Below are 16,700 nucleotides of genomic sequence, written 5' to 3'. Positions count from 1 at the left end.
GAAAAATTATATTGTTCACGTTTGTGAGAGGAAGGAACATAATTTCTCCATACTCCGAAATACTTAAAAAATTTCTCTGTGAGAATATTTCCGTGTAAAAGACTCACTTCTATTTTGAAATATATTAATTTGCTTATACGTTTTTAGGTTCAAGTATAAGTTTAGCAACACCACATTTTTTTTTTTCCAACAGGAAATGTTGTGATAATCTATCCACACAAATAAAAAAGCAATACTTCTCTTCTCTCAACCTTTTTGGTTGTATTAGGCCTGCCAATTTCGATTTACTTAATTACAAGTCATGGCCCATGAGGCAGGGTTTACTGCTAGCCTAAGATAGATCTGAGGATCACTAGAAAATGAGCCCATTGATCTTTCAGAATATGATAAAGCCCAAAAGAAACCACACAATGTTGAGATTCTAGATTTAGGCCCAACTTCCTTTGCAATCGAATGATTGTTTGTCTAATATTTTAGTCCTAATATTCGTGAAGCTTCACAACTTGCAATTAATCCCCCGGAAAATTTTGAATTTCTATTGTTTTGATCTCTCAAATTTTAAAATTTTTAATTAAGATTGTTATTTTGATCCCTCAAGTTCATATTTGTTTTAGTAAAAGTGACTATTGAAACTTGATAGGAGGGTCAAATCAACAGTAATTTAAAATTGAAGAGATTAACTATAAGTTTTGAAACTTCCAATTCCAAAATAACAACAATAAATTTAGAGGGAATATTAGCAATTGGTGATCATAAGCAAAAAAAGCTGAGAAAGATTGTTGCTATGTCCAGGCTGAAAAGTTTTACTAGTGAATTAAAGACCATACAAACATCTACTCCATTGACACACTAAGGTTTAGAGTGTGCTTGTCCATCTAGATAATATATAATTAAAGTGTGGAAAAATAAGTTATTAGTTCAAACTTCAAATCAGAATTCAGAACATACAACACATGGCAATCCATATGATATATAGGTGCAGGCTTGCAGACCATATATAAAATTGATTAGGCGTTCCATTCTTTGGGCTTCAATATCACACCAATGGATTCATGAAACAATTATGATATAGAGAATAAGATACTCGAGACACAAAAAGTTGCAGCATTCAACTCCAAACAGATTCCTGAAATTCCTACTCAACTTCTGTTAAATCCCAAAGACTGACAATTTTTTCTGAGGATAAACTCCTTACTGTATGTAACCAACCAAAAAATAAATAAACCTCAACAATCTTCTCCCTAATTGAAACCCACATGAGCCATTTACCAAATAATTTGTTTGGATGAGCTTATTTTCACCTCAAAAGAGAATAAAACTTTTTAAAGCATCACATTTTTAAGGTATGGCTGTCCTTTATCACAATAACAAAATAAACTCATTCATTAAGTGAATCCTGCAAATCATACCAGTAGTTCCTTTTTTAATAAGTATATCAGCAGATAACTTGAATCCTAATTTGAGAACAACCCCAGGTTCCATATACATGGGGATCTTATGCATATCAAACTACTATAGCTCATTCCGAGACAAATCATAAAGAGATGAGTTGGAGACATGAACAAAGTGTGCTGTAAACTGAGAAGCCACTATACCTGTCTCATTGCTGATTTCCTAGACACAAGAAAATTGGAGGAGAAAAATATAAGGAATTGCATGGTTGAATTTGCAATGAAGGTATATGTTAATCTACAGTTTAGGAGAACTACTCAAACTATGAGATGGAAAAATAGGTTTTCAGTTTTCACTACCCCTATATAAATAGGAGGGAGAAAATTAAAGTTAACAACAACAAAGCCTTTGTCCCAAATTTCTGGGGTTGGCTAAAGGGAAGTTAAGATTTAGAAAAATGATAACAAACAAAGCTAAAGAGGCATGTAACATGTTTAGTTAAAAAAGAAAAAGAAGGCATGGCCTATGATATGTGCAATACAAAGTGTGCTGAATCATTTGCATACCGCAAGAGAGGCATCCTCTAAATGTAATTACAGAACAACAATATTTACTGTCGAGATATACGTTACACTGATGTAAATTCCATCATAGGGAGTTTGCTTCCAAGGATCAATTCCAAGGATCAACCCAATTTCATCTGCTCAACCATGTTCATCCTTTACTCCAACATGAAAATCAGCACTCAACAAAAGCTTGAAACGCATGATAATCTAGCAATGACAGATGTGCAAAAGCTGACAAGCTGTGTTTAGGTATGAGAATTTAAATAACAATTTCAAGTATAAATTGCTTCATATGCATTTCAAAAACTACATGATGGTTTTAATTATGAGAGAAAAATCAGAGGTTTTACCTATTTAACGCACAGACATTTTGTTTTCATTTGAGTTTAATCTTGGATTTTGTTGTTTTTGGTGGTGCGGCATGCAGTGGTGGTTGGCTACGGTGCGAAGGTGGCTGTATATGCTGAGAGGAGAGAAAAGAGAGAGTAGAGACAAAAATATAAACATTGAAATGAAGTAAAAAAATAAAGTATTGATTCTAATGTGTATGCATAAAAAAAATGGATAACTATAAAAATTAGAGTATTTTTGGTTATTTTTTATCTAAAAATCTGAGGAGACTAATGTGAATAATCTTAAAGTTCCACTTCTATATGAGAATTTTATAGCAATAAAATATTGCCAATAATTTTCACTTAATTCCTTTTTGCCGCTACCCTTAAAAAAAAAAAAAAAAAAAAAAAAATTCCAATCACAACTTGGAGCCTATAGAGTTTGTATTTTAGAAGAGATGGGTTTTTAAGATTTGACTAAAAAGATAGGCTAGAATTTGTATTTGAATTTGAAAGTAATCCAAAATGCTTGGAGCCAATAGTTTTTGCATGGTGTTAGTAGTAGGTTTTTCAAATTTGATTAAGAGGATAAGTTACAATTTGTAATTGAAGATTCAGTATTTCAATATTTTGATAAATTTATTTAAGTGTAGTATTGGAAACTTATACTTTTTTATAATTATATGGGAGTCAAGAAGATAAATTATATTCCCTTAAAATTTTGAGTTTTTGAAATAAAAATAGCAACAACCAAAAAAAAGTTTAATCATGGCTAGACAACTTAGTAAAGAAAAAAGGCATTAATATTTATTGCCATAACAACCGAAGATCCTTCAAAGATATGGAATTTTGAAAATAATAATAAAAGCATGACAAATTTCAAAGGGCAAGTTTGAAAACAAAGACCTGAATATGCTAAGAGAGAGAGAGAGAGAAGAGACCCAATCAATACCTAATGACCTAACCCGACCTAATACCCTAAATCCAACTCGACCCGACCCAGCACTAAATATAATATATAAAGACACCATTGATACCTATGAGTTTAAATTTAACTATATTATATTAAGCACTTATTCAATCATAAACCCAAACTGAACCTGATCCAACATTAAATATATCATATAAAGACATCATTGATGCCTATAAATTTGGATTTAATTATGCACTACAACAAAATGTATTTTTAGTGACGAATTTTAGTGAGGAAAAATTTTTCGTCACTAAAAACTTACATTTAGCGACGAAATCCAAATTTCGTCACTGAAAATAATAACCTTTAGTGACGAAATTTGAATTTCGTCACTAAAAATGAAAATATAATGATCTTTAGCGACAAAATTGAAATTTCGTCACTATTTGTTGATCTGAAACAAGGGCGCCAAAAGGAAAAAGTATGGCGCGAATTTAATAAGTCTATAGAGACGAAATTTTTCGTCGCTAAAACTCTAAGTTTTTTGCGACGAAATAATTTCGTCGCTGTAGATTTTGCTGGGAGATTATCAGCGACGAAACAAATGTCGTCGCTAAAAGAACGCAACAGTGACGAAACAAAGTCGTCACTGAAAAATTGGTATGATTATCCTTAAGGCATTTTAGTGACGAAACTCTAATTCGTCGCTAAAAGTGCTCTATAGCGACGAAATTCTGATTGGTCGCTGAAAGTGGTCTATAGCGACGAAAATAATTTCGTCACTAAAAGTATTACTATAAAAGAAACCAAACCCTCATTTTAGTCATTTTTCAGCTTCTCTTTAACGTGTTGCTCTCTCTTGGCGCCGTCACACTCCACCGTCGCCGATGCTTGCCACGGTACCGATCCTTACTCCGCTATCGTTCTCCACCTCGCCACACCGCCGTTAAGACTTGTCATTAGCCTCACCACGCCATCGCACTCCACCTCACCTCACCGATAACCTCACCACTGCCGCCGTCTTTGCTTCCATCGACAGCCACCGGCGACACCTCCATCGATAGCCACCAACGACACCTTCGACTCCTCCAAGGATTTGCTTCCATCGACAGCCACCACGAAGTCCGACGGTATGTTTCTTCCTTTTTTTTTTTATTTTTTATTTTTTTTTTTTTTATATTTCTTAATTATGTTTTTGTTGTTGTTATTATTATTATTATTATTTTTAGTTTGTAGTTTTGATTGTCATTGTGTCAAAGTAACCAAAACTTTAATGTTACTTTTTGACTTTGAATGAATACCAACGTGTATGCCTAATGTGGTGGTGGTAGTGACGGCACTTGTGGTTTTGAAATGCCTTCTAAATTGTGTGTATACTTTTTTTTTTGTTGTGTTGTATGAAGTTTTTAGAGGTTGGGGTTTGGGGCAAATTTTAGGTAAAAAATAAAGTTTTACTTTTAACTTTTAGTTAGGGGTAGCAGTAGAGTTTCTATGTGGGTGTGAACTGTGATCATTTCAATTGAGATTTTGGGCAATTAGATTGAGTGCCAAGTGATGGACAATTTACCTTGTTGCCAAATGTGGTGCCCACCAGGTTCCTTTCAAGTTTTTTTACTTTTTATATAAGGGTATTACATATTTACATTTTATTTTTCATTATTATTCTGTTCCTTATGTTCTCAGTAGAAGGCTTAGAAAGTATAGGTTAGTCTATTTTTAAAAGTTTCTCGGTTGGCAACCCAGTATCCTTTATCACTTATTCTTTGTAGCTGGCATGGATTTCTCTAGAGCCAGATATGCTTTGCTACATATTTTTAGAATTGTATTTTTTTTTTTTTGTTTTATATGTGTTTCATGGCTGATACTTATGTAAAGTGCTTTGGGTGGGGGAGCCAAACTCAATGCACTCTGTGCTACTGTTTGGAGATTTATTTAGGTAGCAATATGCTATGTCCATTTACTTCCTTGTTCTTGTATTGGGCCATTGGCATCATTTTTCTGTGGCATCAAGTGTTTATCAAAGCCTCAAATTGATGAAGCATTCAACGAGTGAAGAGAAATTGATGAGATTGCAGAAGAATTACCCAACTTAGTTATGGTATCATATATTAATTATGACAAATTTTAGTTGTTAATTCTATGGAAGGAATTGAGGTCATCCTTGAAGTCTATGGGCATTGCTGGTGCTGGTCTTGGCGACTTTGTTTTGTATGCCTAATGTGTTTGATTAATTACCGGAGCTTTGGTGATTATAGCAAAAGGATGGATAAATGGTCTAAAATGAGAGGTGTTTGTTGTTGGTGTAGTTGTAGGGATATGGTGTATATGAAGAGGAAGTAGTTGTGGTATGCACGTTGGTTATAGTCATGGTGGTTTTTATATTTATTAAAGTGGGAAAAGATTTGGTTGCAAATTAGTTTATCTTCTAAATTTTCAATGGTTTTTTTTAGCTACTTTGAGAGTATAGTCTTGTATATATAGAAAGCCATTTTAATATATACAGCTTGAGAATTCTGTTGCTTCTCATGGTTGAGTAGTTACCCAAAATTTTGAATGCTTTCAAAGTAAGTTCAAATATATTGTCCTGCTTTTGCTTTTCTTATAGATTTTTGTAGTATTTTTTAGATACTTGAGAGGCTTTTCTTATAGCATTGTTCATACAGAGGTCCATTTTAATATGTACAGCTTGAGGAACACAGTTGCATCTCATAATTGAGTTGTTACCCAAAATTCTGGATGCTTAAAAAGCAAAAGTTGAAATATATTGTCTTGCTTTTTTTACTTTTTTATTTTTTAGTATTTTTATTTTAAAAATAATTTAATAGTTATAATAGAAACGAATTATTTGGACCACGTCTTTATTTAATAGTTAGGATCCTTCCAATTTGATTTCACAAAAAGCTGCTGCATAAATGAAGAGTACTGCTTGACAAACCACCACTGGCTCGAGATGTGCGCACTCCTTTTTTGTTTGTTTCTATTTTACTGTAATTCATTTTTTTTTAGATTTTCTTTTAGTTTTAGAGCATTTTGTTTGATGTGTGATGTGGGAAAATACCAACTGGGTTTTCCATTTGTGTTACTGTGATGTAAAGTTCATTACATGTATCTCTATTGACCCATTTGGGGTACATAATTTAAAACTATAAATTTTGTAATTAGCTGTATGATTTAGTCTATTTTTTTTTTCTTTTCTTTTTTTGATGAACGTATGATTTAGTCTATTCATGAGGTCAGTGGAGCCCTTAATTGATAAAGCTGTATTCATGGGATAATTGATATCAATCTCAGGTATCCGTTTATGTTAATTGCATTTTAGAGTTGGTGTCCTAATAAATTCATATTGATCATAGGAACAAAAAAAAATATTAATTATTAGGTGTCATTATTTAAAAGCAAATATCAATCCATAAATCAAAGAGAAATGGTAGTTCTTTTCCCTTTATTCATGTATTCTAATTTTTTCAATATAAAAATCTTTTTAGAGCAGCTAAGCAAGGGCGTGATTTGGGCCCCATTCATTTAATTGTGTAATTTAAAGAGGTTTTGTCAAATAAGAAAATAAAGGGGGTTCTTATTGGTACTTGAAAACTTTAGTCTGGATAAGGAAAAAGTGGAGGATATGAATGTTTAATTGTTGGTCTTTCTTAAGTTGTCCATTTCTTTAATGTGGCTTTCTTTAAGAGTGCATGCATGGCGTGGGTGGCGTTTGGAGAGTGCTAAATTGGGGTAAAGTGTAGCGGCATTGGAAGAATCTAAAAGTTGCTTGCTGTAATTTCTTTATTCTCACTTTAGCATTTTTTTTTTTTAATTTCTTTATTTCCTTGAAAATTAAAGTCTAAAAGTGATACATGTAAAGCTTATATTAATAGTATGTAATATCCACTCAAAAAAAAAAAAAATATATATATATATATATATATATAAGTAACTAATTGTTTTCAGTGTTATGGAAAAAATTAACACTCTCTACATAGTGTTAAACTATTTGCTTTTTGGTTAGTACTTTATGGTTAGTACTTTAGGTTAGTGCTTTCTTTTTGGTTAGTACTTTATTTGCTTTCTACAACTTATACATTAGGAGTTGTGATTTTAATTTATTGCTGTGGTTGCTCTTAATGCATTGTTAGAAATGTTTCTTATAGCATTGTTAGAAATGTTTTTTATAACATAGTTAATGTTTTTACTTTACGATTTTAACGAAGTATTGTTTTTATATTTGTACAGATTTCTTATTGGTGGCTTTTAGGGGATTTACCTTTGGTATTACTTGAAGACATATGAGGACATCTTCTGTTAGTTCTAAAATAGGGTTTAGGTAGAGTTATTGTATGTATTGCAAACAATAATTGTATGGAAGGAGTTTGAATTGGATACTTGTTTTATTTTTTATTTGTGGAATGTATGGATCTTTTTTTATGAATGTGTTGTTGAAATAAATGTGTTATTCAAATGTGAGGTTTTAAAAATGTAAAGACAGGTTACAGGTTAATATCAAAGCCATGAAAAAAATATAAACAGAAAATAAGTTTTAGTGACGAATTTTTTCGTCACAAATATAGCAACAAAAAATTGTTTTAGTGACAAAATTTTCGTCACTAAATATAGCAAAATTTTGTAAGAAATGGTTTTAGTGACGAAAATTTTCGTCACTATATGTGCCTAGATTTTCTTAAAAAAAGTTTTAGTGACGAATTTTTTCGTCACTATATGTACCCAAACATAGTTTTAGTGACGAAATTATTCGTCACTAAATATGATTTAGTAAACTAAAGTGTTTTTAGTGACGAAATATTTTTGTCACTGAATGGTGTTTTTAGTGAGGAAAACATTTAGTGACGAAACGTTTTCGTCACTAAAAGTTTTTAAAAAAAAAAATCAAATCGGACTTTTAGTGACGAAATTTTTCGTCACCAGGACTTTTAGTGACGGGGCTACAGTGACGAAATGAGTTTCGTCACTAAAAGTCCAATTTCGTCACTAAAGGTCCTTAGTGACGAAAAACTGGACTTTTAGTGACGAATTTTTTCGTCACTGAAAATACATTTTGTTGTAGTGATGTTATATCAAGCACTTATTCTAGTCATTATTATTCGAGACTTTACTCACAAACTTATACCTAACAATTAGCCATTTAGACCAGAATATCAAATCATGAAATATAAAGCAGAAACAAAAATCCACTTGGTCCTCCAAATGGAAAAATATGGTGCTCCTCCACTACTCGGTTTCTTGGTGGATAAGAGTTTCTTTTTTTCTACCACTATCTTGACGTTTCAAGCAAGCTGCAAACTTTGCACAAAAAGTCTTCTAGGAAAGTCCAAGAGCGAAGACTCAAAGTAGTATCAAGTCTTTCTTAGATTCTCTACTGTCCACGGGGAAGCTAGGATGAAACACCCATGAGATATTTTGCGGACCAATTCTAAAGGATAATTCAGTGAAAGAGAGGAGTATTCCCACTTGGTTTCTTGTCTGTTTCCTTAAGCTTTTCACTTTTTTGAGTATCTCTTGCAAGCCAACTATAAGCGTAGTGGAAGAAGTCGGATAAAGGCTGAGTTGAGAGTTTTGGGATGGCTTTGGTCTATCTGTTTGTTTTCTTTGTTCTTTCACACCTTTTGGTTCACTCGGCCGAAGAAGGGAATTGGAATCACCCAAATTGTCCATTTTTTCATTGTGGAAAATTCGGCAGTATCGGCTTCCCATTTACCAATAGCATAAACTCATATTGCGGTTTATTCCCAGTAGATTGTGATGAAACAACTCCATTGATCCAACTAGGGAGAGATGGAAAATCATATAATGTCCTAAACATCTCTCAGTCTAACACCAGTTACGCCACCATACGTGTCAAGGACCAAGTGCTTCAGGAGCACTTGAATCTCCGTAGATGCAAATTGTTATCCACTTTGACCTTTCCCAACTCTCCCTTTGTCTCTTTTGAAGTCACCACTCCCAATCAGACTCTGTTTAAATGCAAACACACTCTCAATCTCACTACCCCTAGAAATTTTAAAAATACGAGCTGCAATGACTATAATATCTACTATAGTCACTCAAACCATACTTCTCCCAGTTTTCCACCTGAATGTTCAATTATTCAGCTCCCAAAAAGTGGGACTTCACCTGCTGATGCTGACCTGTACGCACTCTTAACCGCTGATTTCAACCTCGAAGTGCATGTGTCTCGTGATTGTATCAGTTGTTATAACAGAGGAGGTCAATGTCAGAATTCTGGAGGAGAAGAATTTAATTGTGCCAGTGCAAAGAAAGGTACGTAAATTCGAATAACCCAAAAATATATGGATGCACGCTCATATTTACGTACATGATAATGCATATAAGTTTTTTGTATCTGGGTTGTGGATATTCCTATGCATGTTATGCTACTATTTTCATGGCATGATTCGCTTTTAATTTCTAGAGCGACAACTTTAGGTTGGATTTGAATTTGAGGATTTTAAAGTTGACGGGAATTCAAAAAACATTGTTTGGATAAATTACTTTACATTATTAATATTTGATTTGAGATTCAAGGATTTCTCTCAAAATAAAAGTATAAAAGACTAATTAGAATTTGCATTTGAAATAAGGTCTTATTTCTAAGAATATACTTTTTTTTAAATAAAAGATAGAAATTCTAGTCTAACTTAATTTAAGTATATATATATATATATATATATGTGTGTGAAACTCCCTCTGAAAGACTCAAGCCTTAACCCTTACCCCGCACTCCATCCCAAGGATATGTGGTGGTCCGTAAATACTTAAAAAATTACCGTAGTTCACGTCTAGAAAACAGTTTGTACATCTTGCATAATTGTTGTGGGAGAAACTAGGACAACTCCAAAGATCCAACTGTAGTGGAGCGAATACTGTACAAGGTTGAAAGCATCTCTTAGATTGATACCATACTAATTAGGAGACAGAATCCCAGAATCTGTTGCATTCCGACAAATGCAAGTCCTTAAACAATTTGACTGCTCTTTTCAAATCACCACACCAATTGGACCCTATTCAAATACAACTATGTATACTCTCAATGTTTTGATCATGTGCTTCACTCGGCTGAAGAAGAAGGGATATACCTCCCAATTGTCCAGCCTTTCATCGTGGAACCTTTGAATGTGGAAAACTCGGCAAGAATGCTTTTGCATTGGCCAAATGCTTTCCTCTTTAATTTAAACGGGTTTCTACAATTTTTTTCCCACATAAGATCACTATAGACTTTTCTAAAGTTGGTGGACCATACAGTATCTTTTGATTAATTATGAGAAACACGCGTAATGCCACTGCACTTTTGAGTTTTTTTTTTTTTTTTTTTTTTTTTACATTATCCAAAGTTTTTCTACTGCTGGTCAATTGAGAAAGGGAGTGGGAAACTCCCCTCAGTAGATTCTCTAGCCGTAGAAATAAAATGAAGGTATCTCCCGATTCACAGATCATGATTCACATGAACCCCAACAATAGATGAGAGAAAACTAGAGAAAAAACTGATTTTAGGAGAGTTTGGTTGAAGAGAATAAAATGTTGAAAATTGGTGGGGCTTATGTGTTTTGAGAGAAAATAGGAGGAAAATAGTTGTCGTGAGTGACTAAGGGGCCGTTTGGATTGAGTTTTTTGATAACTCAATTCTCAGTTTCCATAACTCATAACTCAAAAATGGTGGGATCCATAACAAAAAGGTTGTTTGGCCAAACGATAACTCTGTTTCCATAACTCTGTTTCCATCACTCAATTCTCTGATTTTTGAGTTATGAGTTATGGAAACTGAAAACAACAAAAGGCTGTTTTCAGTTTCCATAACTCATAACTCAATGACATTTCCGTAAATAAACACACATGAGGGACCCACAGCCGCAACTTTTGACCACCTTTTGACTTTTTTTTTTTTTTTTCTAGGTTGACGTTGGCTGTTTTTTTTTTTTTTTTCCCTTTTTCTTTTTCTTTTCTGGGTTGGCGTTGGCTTTTTTTTTTTTTTCTGGTTGGCGTTGGCTTTTTTTTTTTTTGTTGGCGTTGGCTTTTTTTTTTTTTTTTTTTAAGTACCTAGACTCACCAAACTTAGTGAAAAAAAAAAAAAAAAAAAAAAAAAAAAAAAAAAAAACCCAGACCGAACAGCCAACCCAGGAGGGAAAAAAAAAAAAAAAAAAAGAAGCTGCTAGTGAAAAAAAAAAAAAAACACTGTACCGTGACAAGTGTGGGCCCTCCAAATAGTGTGAAAAATAGTGAGTGATGAAAACTGAGTGATGAAGGCAAACGGATGTGAAAAATTGAGTGATGAGTGATGAGTGATGAGTTATGAGTGATGAGTGATGAGTGATGAAAATTGAGTGATAGAAATTGAGTGACGAAAATTCCTTACCCAAACAGGCCCTAAGAGTCTGTTTGGTTTAACTGTTTCCGTAACTCAATTCTCAGTTTTCATAACTCATAACTCAAAAATGGTGGGACCCATAGCAAAAATGTTGTTTGGCCAAACGATAACTCTATTTCCATAACTTTCTTTCCATCACTTATAACTCAATGGCATTTCCATAAATAAACACACATGAGGGACTCACAGCCGCAACTTTTGACCACCTTTTGACTTTTTTTTTTTTTTCACTTATTCGATCTTCAGTTTTGGATTTTTTTTTTTTTTTTTTTCTGGGTTGGCATTGGCTGTTCGTTTTTTTTTTTTTTTTTCTTTAGTACCTAGACTCACCAAACTTAGTGAAAAAAAAAAAAAAAAAAAAAAAAAAAAAAAAAACCCAAACCGAACAGCCAACCTAGGAGGAAAAAAAAAAAAGAAGCTGCTAGTGGGAAAAAAAAAAAACTGCACCGTGACAGGCGTGGGCCCTCTCAATAGTGTGAAAAATAGTGAGTGATGAAAACTGAGTGATGAAGGCAAACGGATGTGAAAAATTGAGTGATGAGTGATGAAAATTGAGTGACCAAATTTTGTTGGCCAAACAGGCTCTAAACTACTATTTTCTTTTTTTTAACCTACTCGACATGGACATGCTGTTTGCCACTTTCCTTTTTTCTTTTTCTTTTTTTTATGCTTTCCTAGCCGTGGGCAAGTGGTTCTTCTTTTCTTTCTTTTTCTTTTTTTTTCTCTTTTTTGCTTATCTAGAAGTGTTTTTTTTTTACTTGGGCATTTTTTTTTATAATAAATTCGGTGATTGTCTCTTTCTCTCTTTTTTTTGCCATTTTTTTTGTTTTAATTGGGCATCATTTTTTAACAATGGCATATGAGTAAATTTGTATAAACTCACTTTTTCTATCCCTTCACTTTTTCACTCCCAACCAAACACAAAAGAGGGAAATTAAAATCTTTTATATTCTCCCACTTTTCCATCTCTTCCCCATTTTCTATCCTCCCACTTTTCTGACTCCCCAGCCAAATGGACAAAAGATTCTTGATAGGTAATTTTAGTTTCGGCTAGTGATTGGGAATCCTAAGATGGCTTTTGTTTCTGTCTCTTTGTTTTCTTTTTCCTCTAGAATCTTGTTAGAATTGTGTGGTTAAATAATTAAATTTATCATATCCTAATAACTAACGCTTTTGAGACAATCAGTAATTTAACATAGTATCAAAGCAAAAAGTTTTAAATAATTTAACTTCGTTGCAATCAAAACCATATAAGATACATAGAAGCTGGTTTTAATAATGCTTGTGTAAGGCTGTTAGGACTTCAAAGCTTTAACTTTATTTTGATCTTCACTGTTTAACCTTAACTAACACAATTTTTGTTTGAATCTTACTATAGGTACAGGGTTTAACAAAAGGGCAATAGTGATAACATTAGGTAAGAAGCCTCTTCAATCATATATTCTTGAAGCAATTTATAATCACTTGTGTGCTTGGACAGCGTACTGAATTTAAATCATTCCTTCTTTAAAATGTGACGTGTTTTTCTTTTCAACACATCTAAGGTTACAAGCTATCACGATTTTCTCCTTGACAGCCTTGACTGGGTATGTGTATAACTAATTATCAAATCTTTACGGCACTAATTTTATATCTCATGCAGTGATAACTTTTCAGTTTTCAAATTACTGCTAGCAGTTTTTTATCATGGCTCTATTTGCCCCCTTTTTTTTTATCATTCTAAATGATGCTGCTTGTATTGTATGTACAGAATTCATTATAAGAAATCTAAGACTTGTCCTCATTTTTCACTTATCAGGAGGAAAAAAAAAAAAAAAAAAGACGTCCTTACTTTTCAACTTCAATTATGCGTATTTGTTGACCTAAAATAGATAATCTTTTACAGTTCATGCCAGGTCGTACTTACATTTTTCTTATTCATTTTAATTAGTCTGGTGTCACCATAAAAGAATGCAAATTTAAAATGGTTCAAGAGATTCTCTAACTGATAATTAGAGTGGCTTTATTTCATGCACCACATAACTTTGTAATATCTCTATTCTTTGATTACAGTCACTTCATTATCTGGAATTGGTGTTCTAGTGGTCATAATCTGCTACTTCTTGGGAAAGCTCTCATTTAATAAAATTTGGAATAAAGAAAATCCGACGTATCAGAACGTAAAAGCCTTTTTAGGGAGCCATGGACCACTTGGTATTAGAAGATACAAATATTCAGATATAAAGAAAATTACTAACTCCTTTAAAGATAAATTAGGCCAAGGTGGCTATGGTGATGTATATAAAGGAAAGTTACAAGATGGTTGTTTTGTGGCTGTGAAAGTTTTGAAAGAATCAAAAGGCAATGGAGAGGAATTCCTTAACGAAGTTGCAAGCATTAGTAGGACCTCCCATGTTAACATTGTCACTCTTATGGGTTTTTGCTTTGAAGAATCTAAAAGAGCTCTCATTTATGAGTTTGTGCCAAATGGATCTCTTGAAAAGTTCATATATAAAGAAAATCCCTCAAATGTTGACATTCAATTGGGATGGGAAACATTATACAATATTGCAATTGGCATTGGTCAAGGATTAGAGTACTTGCATAAAGGTTGCAACACACGAATCTTGCACTTTGACATAAAGCCTCACAACATTCTTTTGGATGAAAACTTCAATCCAAAGATTTCTGATTTTGGCCTCGCAAAAATATGCCCTAGAGAAAAAAGTATCATATCAATGGTGGGTGCAAGAGGGACTATAGGATATATAGCTCCAGAAGTATTTTGTAGAAATTTTGGAGGGGTCTCTCATAAATCAGATGTTTATAGTTATGGAATGATGGTTTTAGAAATGGTTGGGGTAAAGAATATTGATGTCAGTGGTGATTGTACTAGTGAAGTATATTTTCCACATTGGATTTACAAGCGCCTTGAATTAAAAGAAGAACTAGGACTGAAGGGCATTCTGAATGAAGCAGACCAAGATGGTGCAATGAAGATGATAATAGTAAGTTTGTGGTGCATACAGACCAACCCCACAAACCGGCCACCTATGAGTATAGTGGTGGATATGTTGGAAGGGAGCCTAAACTCTTTGCAAATCCCTCCCAATCCTTTTTTGTCTTCCCCTCCAAGATCACCGATTTCGTCATTACAATATGATTCCAAGTCCTCAAATACATCTCTTCCTCCAAGGCAAACCTTGAGTCTAGGCGGTAACGAAATTTGTGAAATGTAATTATTCTGAGCTTGTCAATGATGACTCTTTCTTTGTTGCTTATTATATGCTCTAAAACCAGGTTTTATGGCTTTCTCTATAAATTAGTAATGCTGCAAGTCCAGTAGTAATTAAGAGATGTAGCATGATATATACTTCCCATACTAAAACTTGAGTATACTTCAAATGAAAACACAAATTATATTATTGGCATTTGAAAAATCTTGGAGGTATCTGCTCCATGACTTTTCTTTTTACTTATCATATTGTTGGGCTTTGTGAAGTCTAGTTATGTTTGATCCGGTTGACGACCTGACCCAACCCGAATAATGTTGCGTGATTTTTAAATGGAGATTTTTTGAGGCTTAGTCCATGGAGTAGAGGCTTGGGCCGACAGTCCTAATTCATAGCGCTCATGGACAAGCCTCCGGGGGGTCCGAGGGCAACACCCCTAGGAAAAAAAAAATTTGGCCCGTTTTGTAGCCCATTGTGTATCCTATGTGGAGGATGTAGAAAAAGCAGTTTTGGTGATTAGGGTTTTCTGTTGTTGTTGTCATTCTTGAGAGACTGAAATACTGTACTGCTACACTTTGTATTTTTCCATGATAATAGTGAAATCCTTGCAATTCCGTGGACGTAGGCAAATTGTCAAACCACGTAAATATTGTCTTGTGCTTGTAATTGTTTTTCTTTGACGTGTGTTTTCTTTATTTTTTTGTTTCTCATAGGTTGGAAATTTCGGGTTAATTCCCTACACATATATCATGAGTTCAGTATTGAATTGAGAACATAATTATATTTCTTTGACTAAGGGATTGAGTGTCCATGTTTATCTGTCAAATGATGGTTTTATCATACGCAAGCTTAGAATATTTGAATTAATTTTATTAGTCCTTTAAAGCATCAATAAAAGGCCAATTTACATTGGTCCAAATCATGAATATGAGTAAACATGTAAGTACAAGAAAATCCCAAGAGACATGTATAATTTCTTGAATTATTTAAAAAATTATTTATTTATTAGTAAACAGATGATAATCTTGATGACTTCGAAGAATAATTTCAATTTGAGATAACACGATAAGAAAATAGTCCATGATAAGATTAAAATCCTGATTTTCCTTTGAAAAATAGTAGAAATTCGCAATAAAATCAGATAAAAATAAAGAAGGAACAATATGCTTTTGAAAGATGTTGTTACCCTCTCTCCCCCTCCCCGCCCACCCCTTCCCTCAAGAAGGTAAGTAGCAGTCATAAATGAAATTCAATCTTTTCATGTAATATTATGTATTCAAAGGTTAGATGAGTTGCACATGACATGTTTCTCCATCTAAATTAATAGTCCAATTGACAGTAAAGTGCAAAGTGAAACACAAGTTATAGTTTAGGCGGTAATTATGCATTTTGAAAGTTAAGGGTGATAAGTGTAAATGAAATTTAGTTTAAGATAGTAAAATGTAATTGCTTCTTTGTTTTACACCCTATATCTCCAATAAGCACTTTAACGACCATGAGAAGTAGTGGCTTTCACAATATTTAAAATGAAAACTAATTTTGATATCTTAAACTCAAGAGAATGTTAAGGCGAACAATATGCATGTTAATGCTTCAAATAAAACTAATAATATTTCAATATGGGCCAAATTTAGTGCAATGAAAAGGACAACACCATGAACAAGACAGTTAGAAAGGTTAAACTTACCATTTTTTTTTTGAATAACAATATTAGAATAATGATCAAATGATTAAAATTTATTATTTCTAACTGTCTAATAATTTCTTGACACAATTAATAATTTTTCATGGTATTATCACAATTTGAATTGAATTTGAACTATTAAGAGGGAATCTGAAAATTTCTTAGCAGTTTCAACTTTGCTGAAATTTGTGGGTCTTGGTCGTTTACGTGTTAATTACTTTTCTGAGTTC

At 33.1% G+C, this 16,700-nt stretch overlaps 1 protein-coding gene and 1 long non-coding RNA gene across 2 annotated transcripts; both read left to right on the top strand.

The window, feature by feature from the left end:
• The first annotated feature begins 4,042 nt into the window (after positions 1-4,042).
• LOC115990292 lies at positions 4,043-7,626 on the top strand. Its single transcript, XR_004092152.1, has 2 exons — positions 4,043-4,333; positions 7,431-7,626. It is a non-coding gene; the product is annotated as an uncharacterized LOC115990292 (long non-coding RNA).
• A 989-nt stretch (positions 7,627-8,615) lies between these two features.
• On the top strand, positions 8,616-14,862 carry LOC115989553 (LEAF RUST 10 DISEASE-RESISTANCE LOCUS RECEPTOR-LIKE PROTEIN KINASE-like 2.3). The gene is made up of 3 exons (XM_031113650.1): positions 8,616-9,473; positions 12,953-12,991; positions 13,627-14,862. The coding sequence occupies exons 1-3, from the start codon at positions 8,774-8,776 to the stop codon at positions 14,790-14,792; spliced, it is 1,905 nt and encodes a 634-aa protein (XP_030969510.1). The 5' UTR covers positions 8,616-8,773; the 3' UTR covers positions 14,793-14,862.
• The last annotated feature ends 1,838 nt before the right edge of the window (positions 14,863-16,700 follow it).

Source organism: Quercus lobata, chromosome 1 (assembly GCF_001633185.2).
Source record: "Quercus lobata isolate SW786 chromosome 1, ValleyOak3.0 Primary Assembly, whole genome shotgun sequence".
Classification (NCBI taxonomy): Eukaryota; Viridiplantae; Streptophyta; class Magnoliopsida; order Fagales; family Fagaceae; genus Quercus; species Quercus lobata.
Note: the sequence above shows the minus strand (reverse complement) of the source record. Positions and strands in the feature narration are given on the sequence as shown.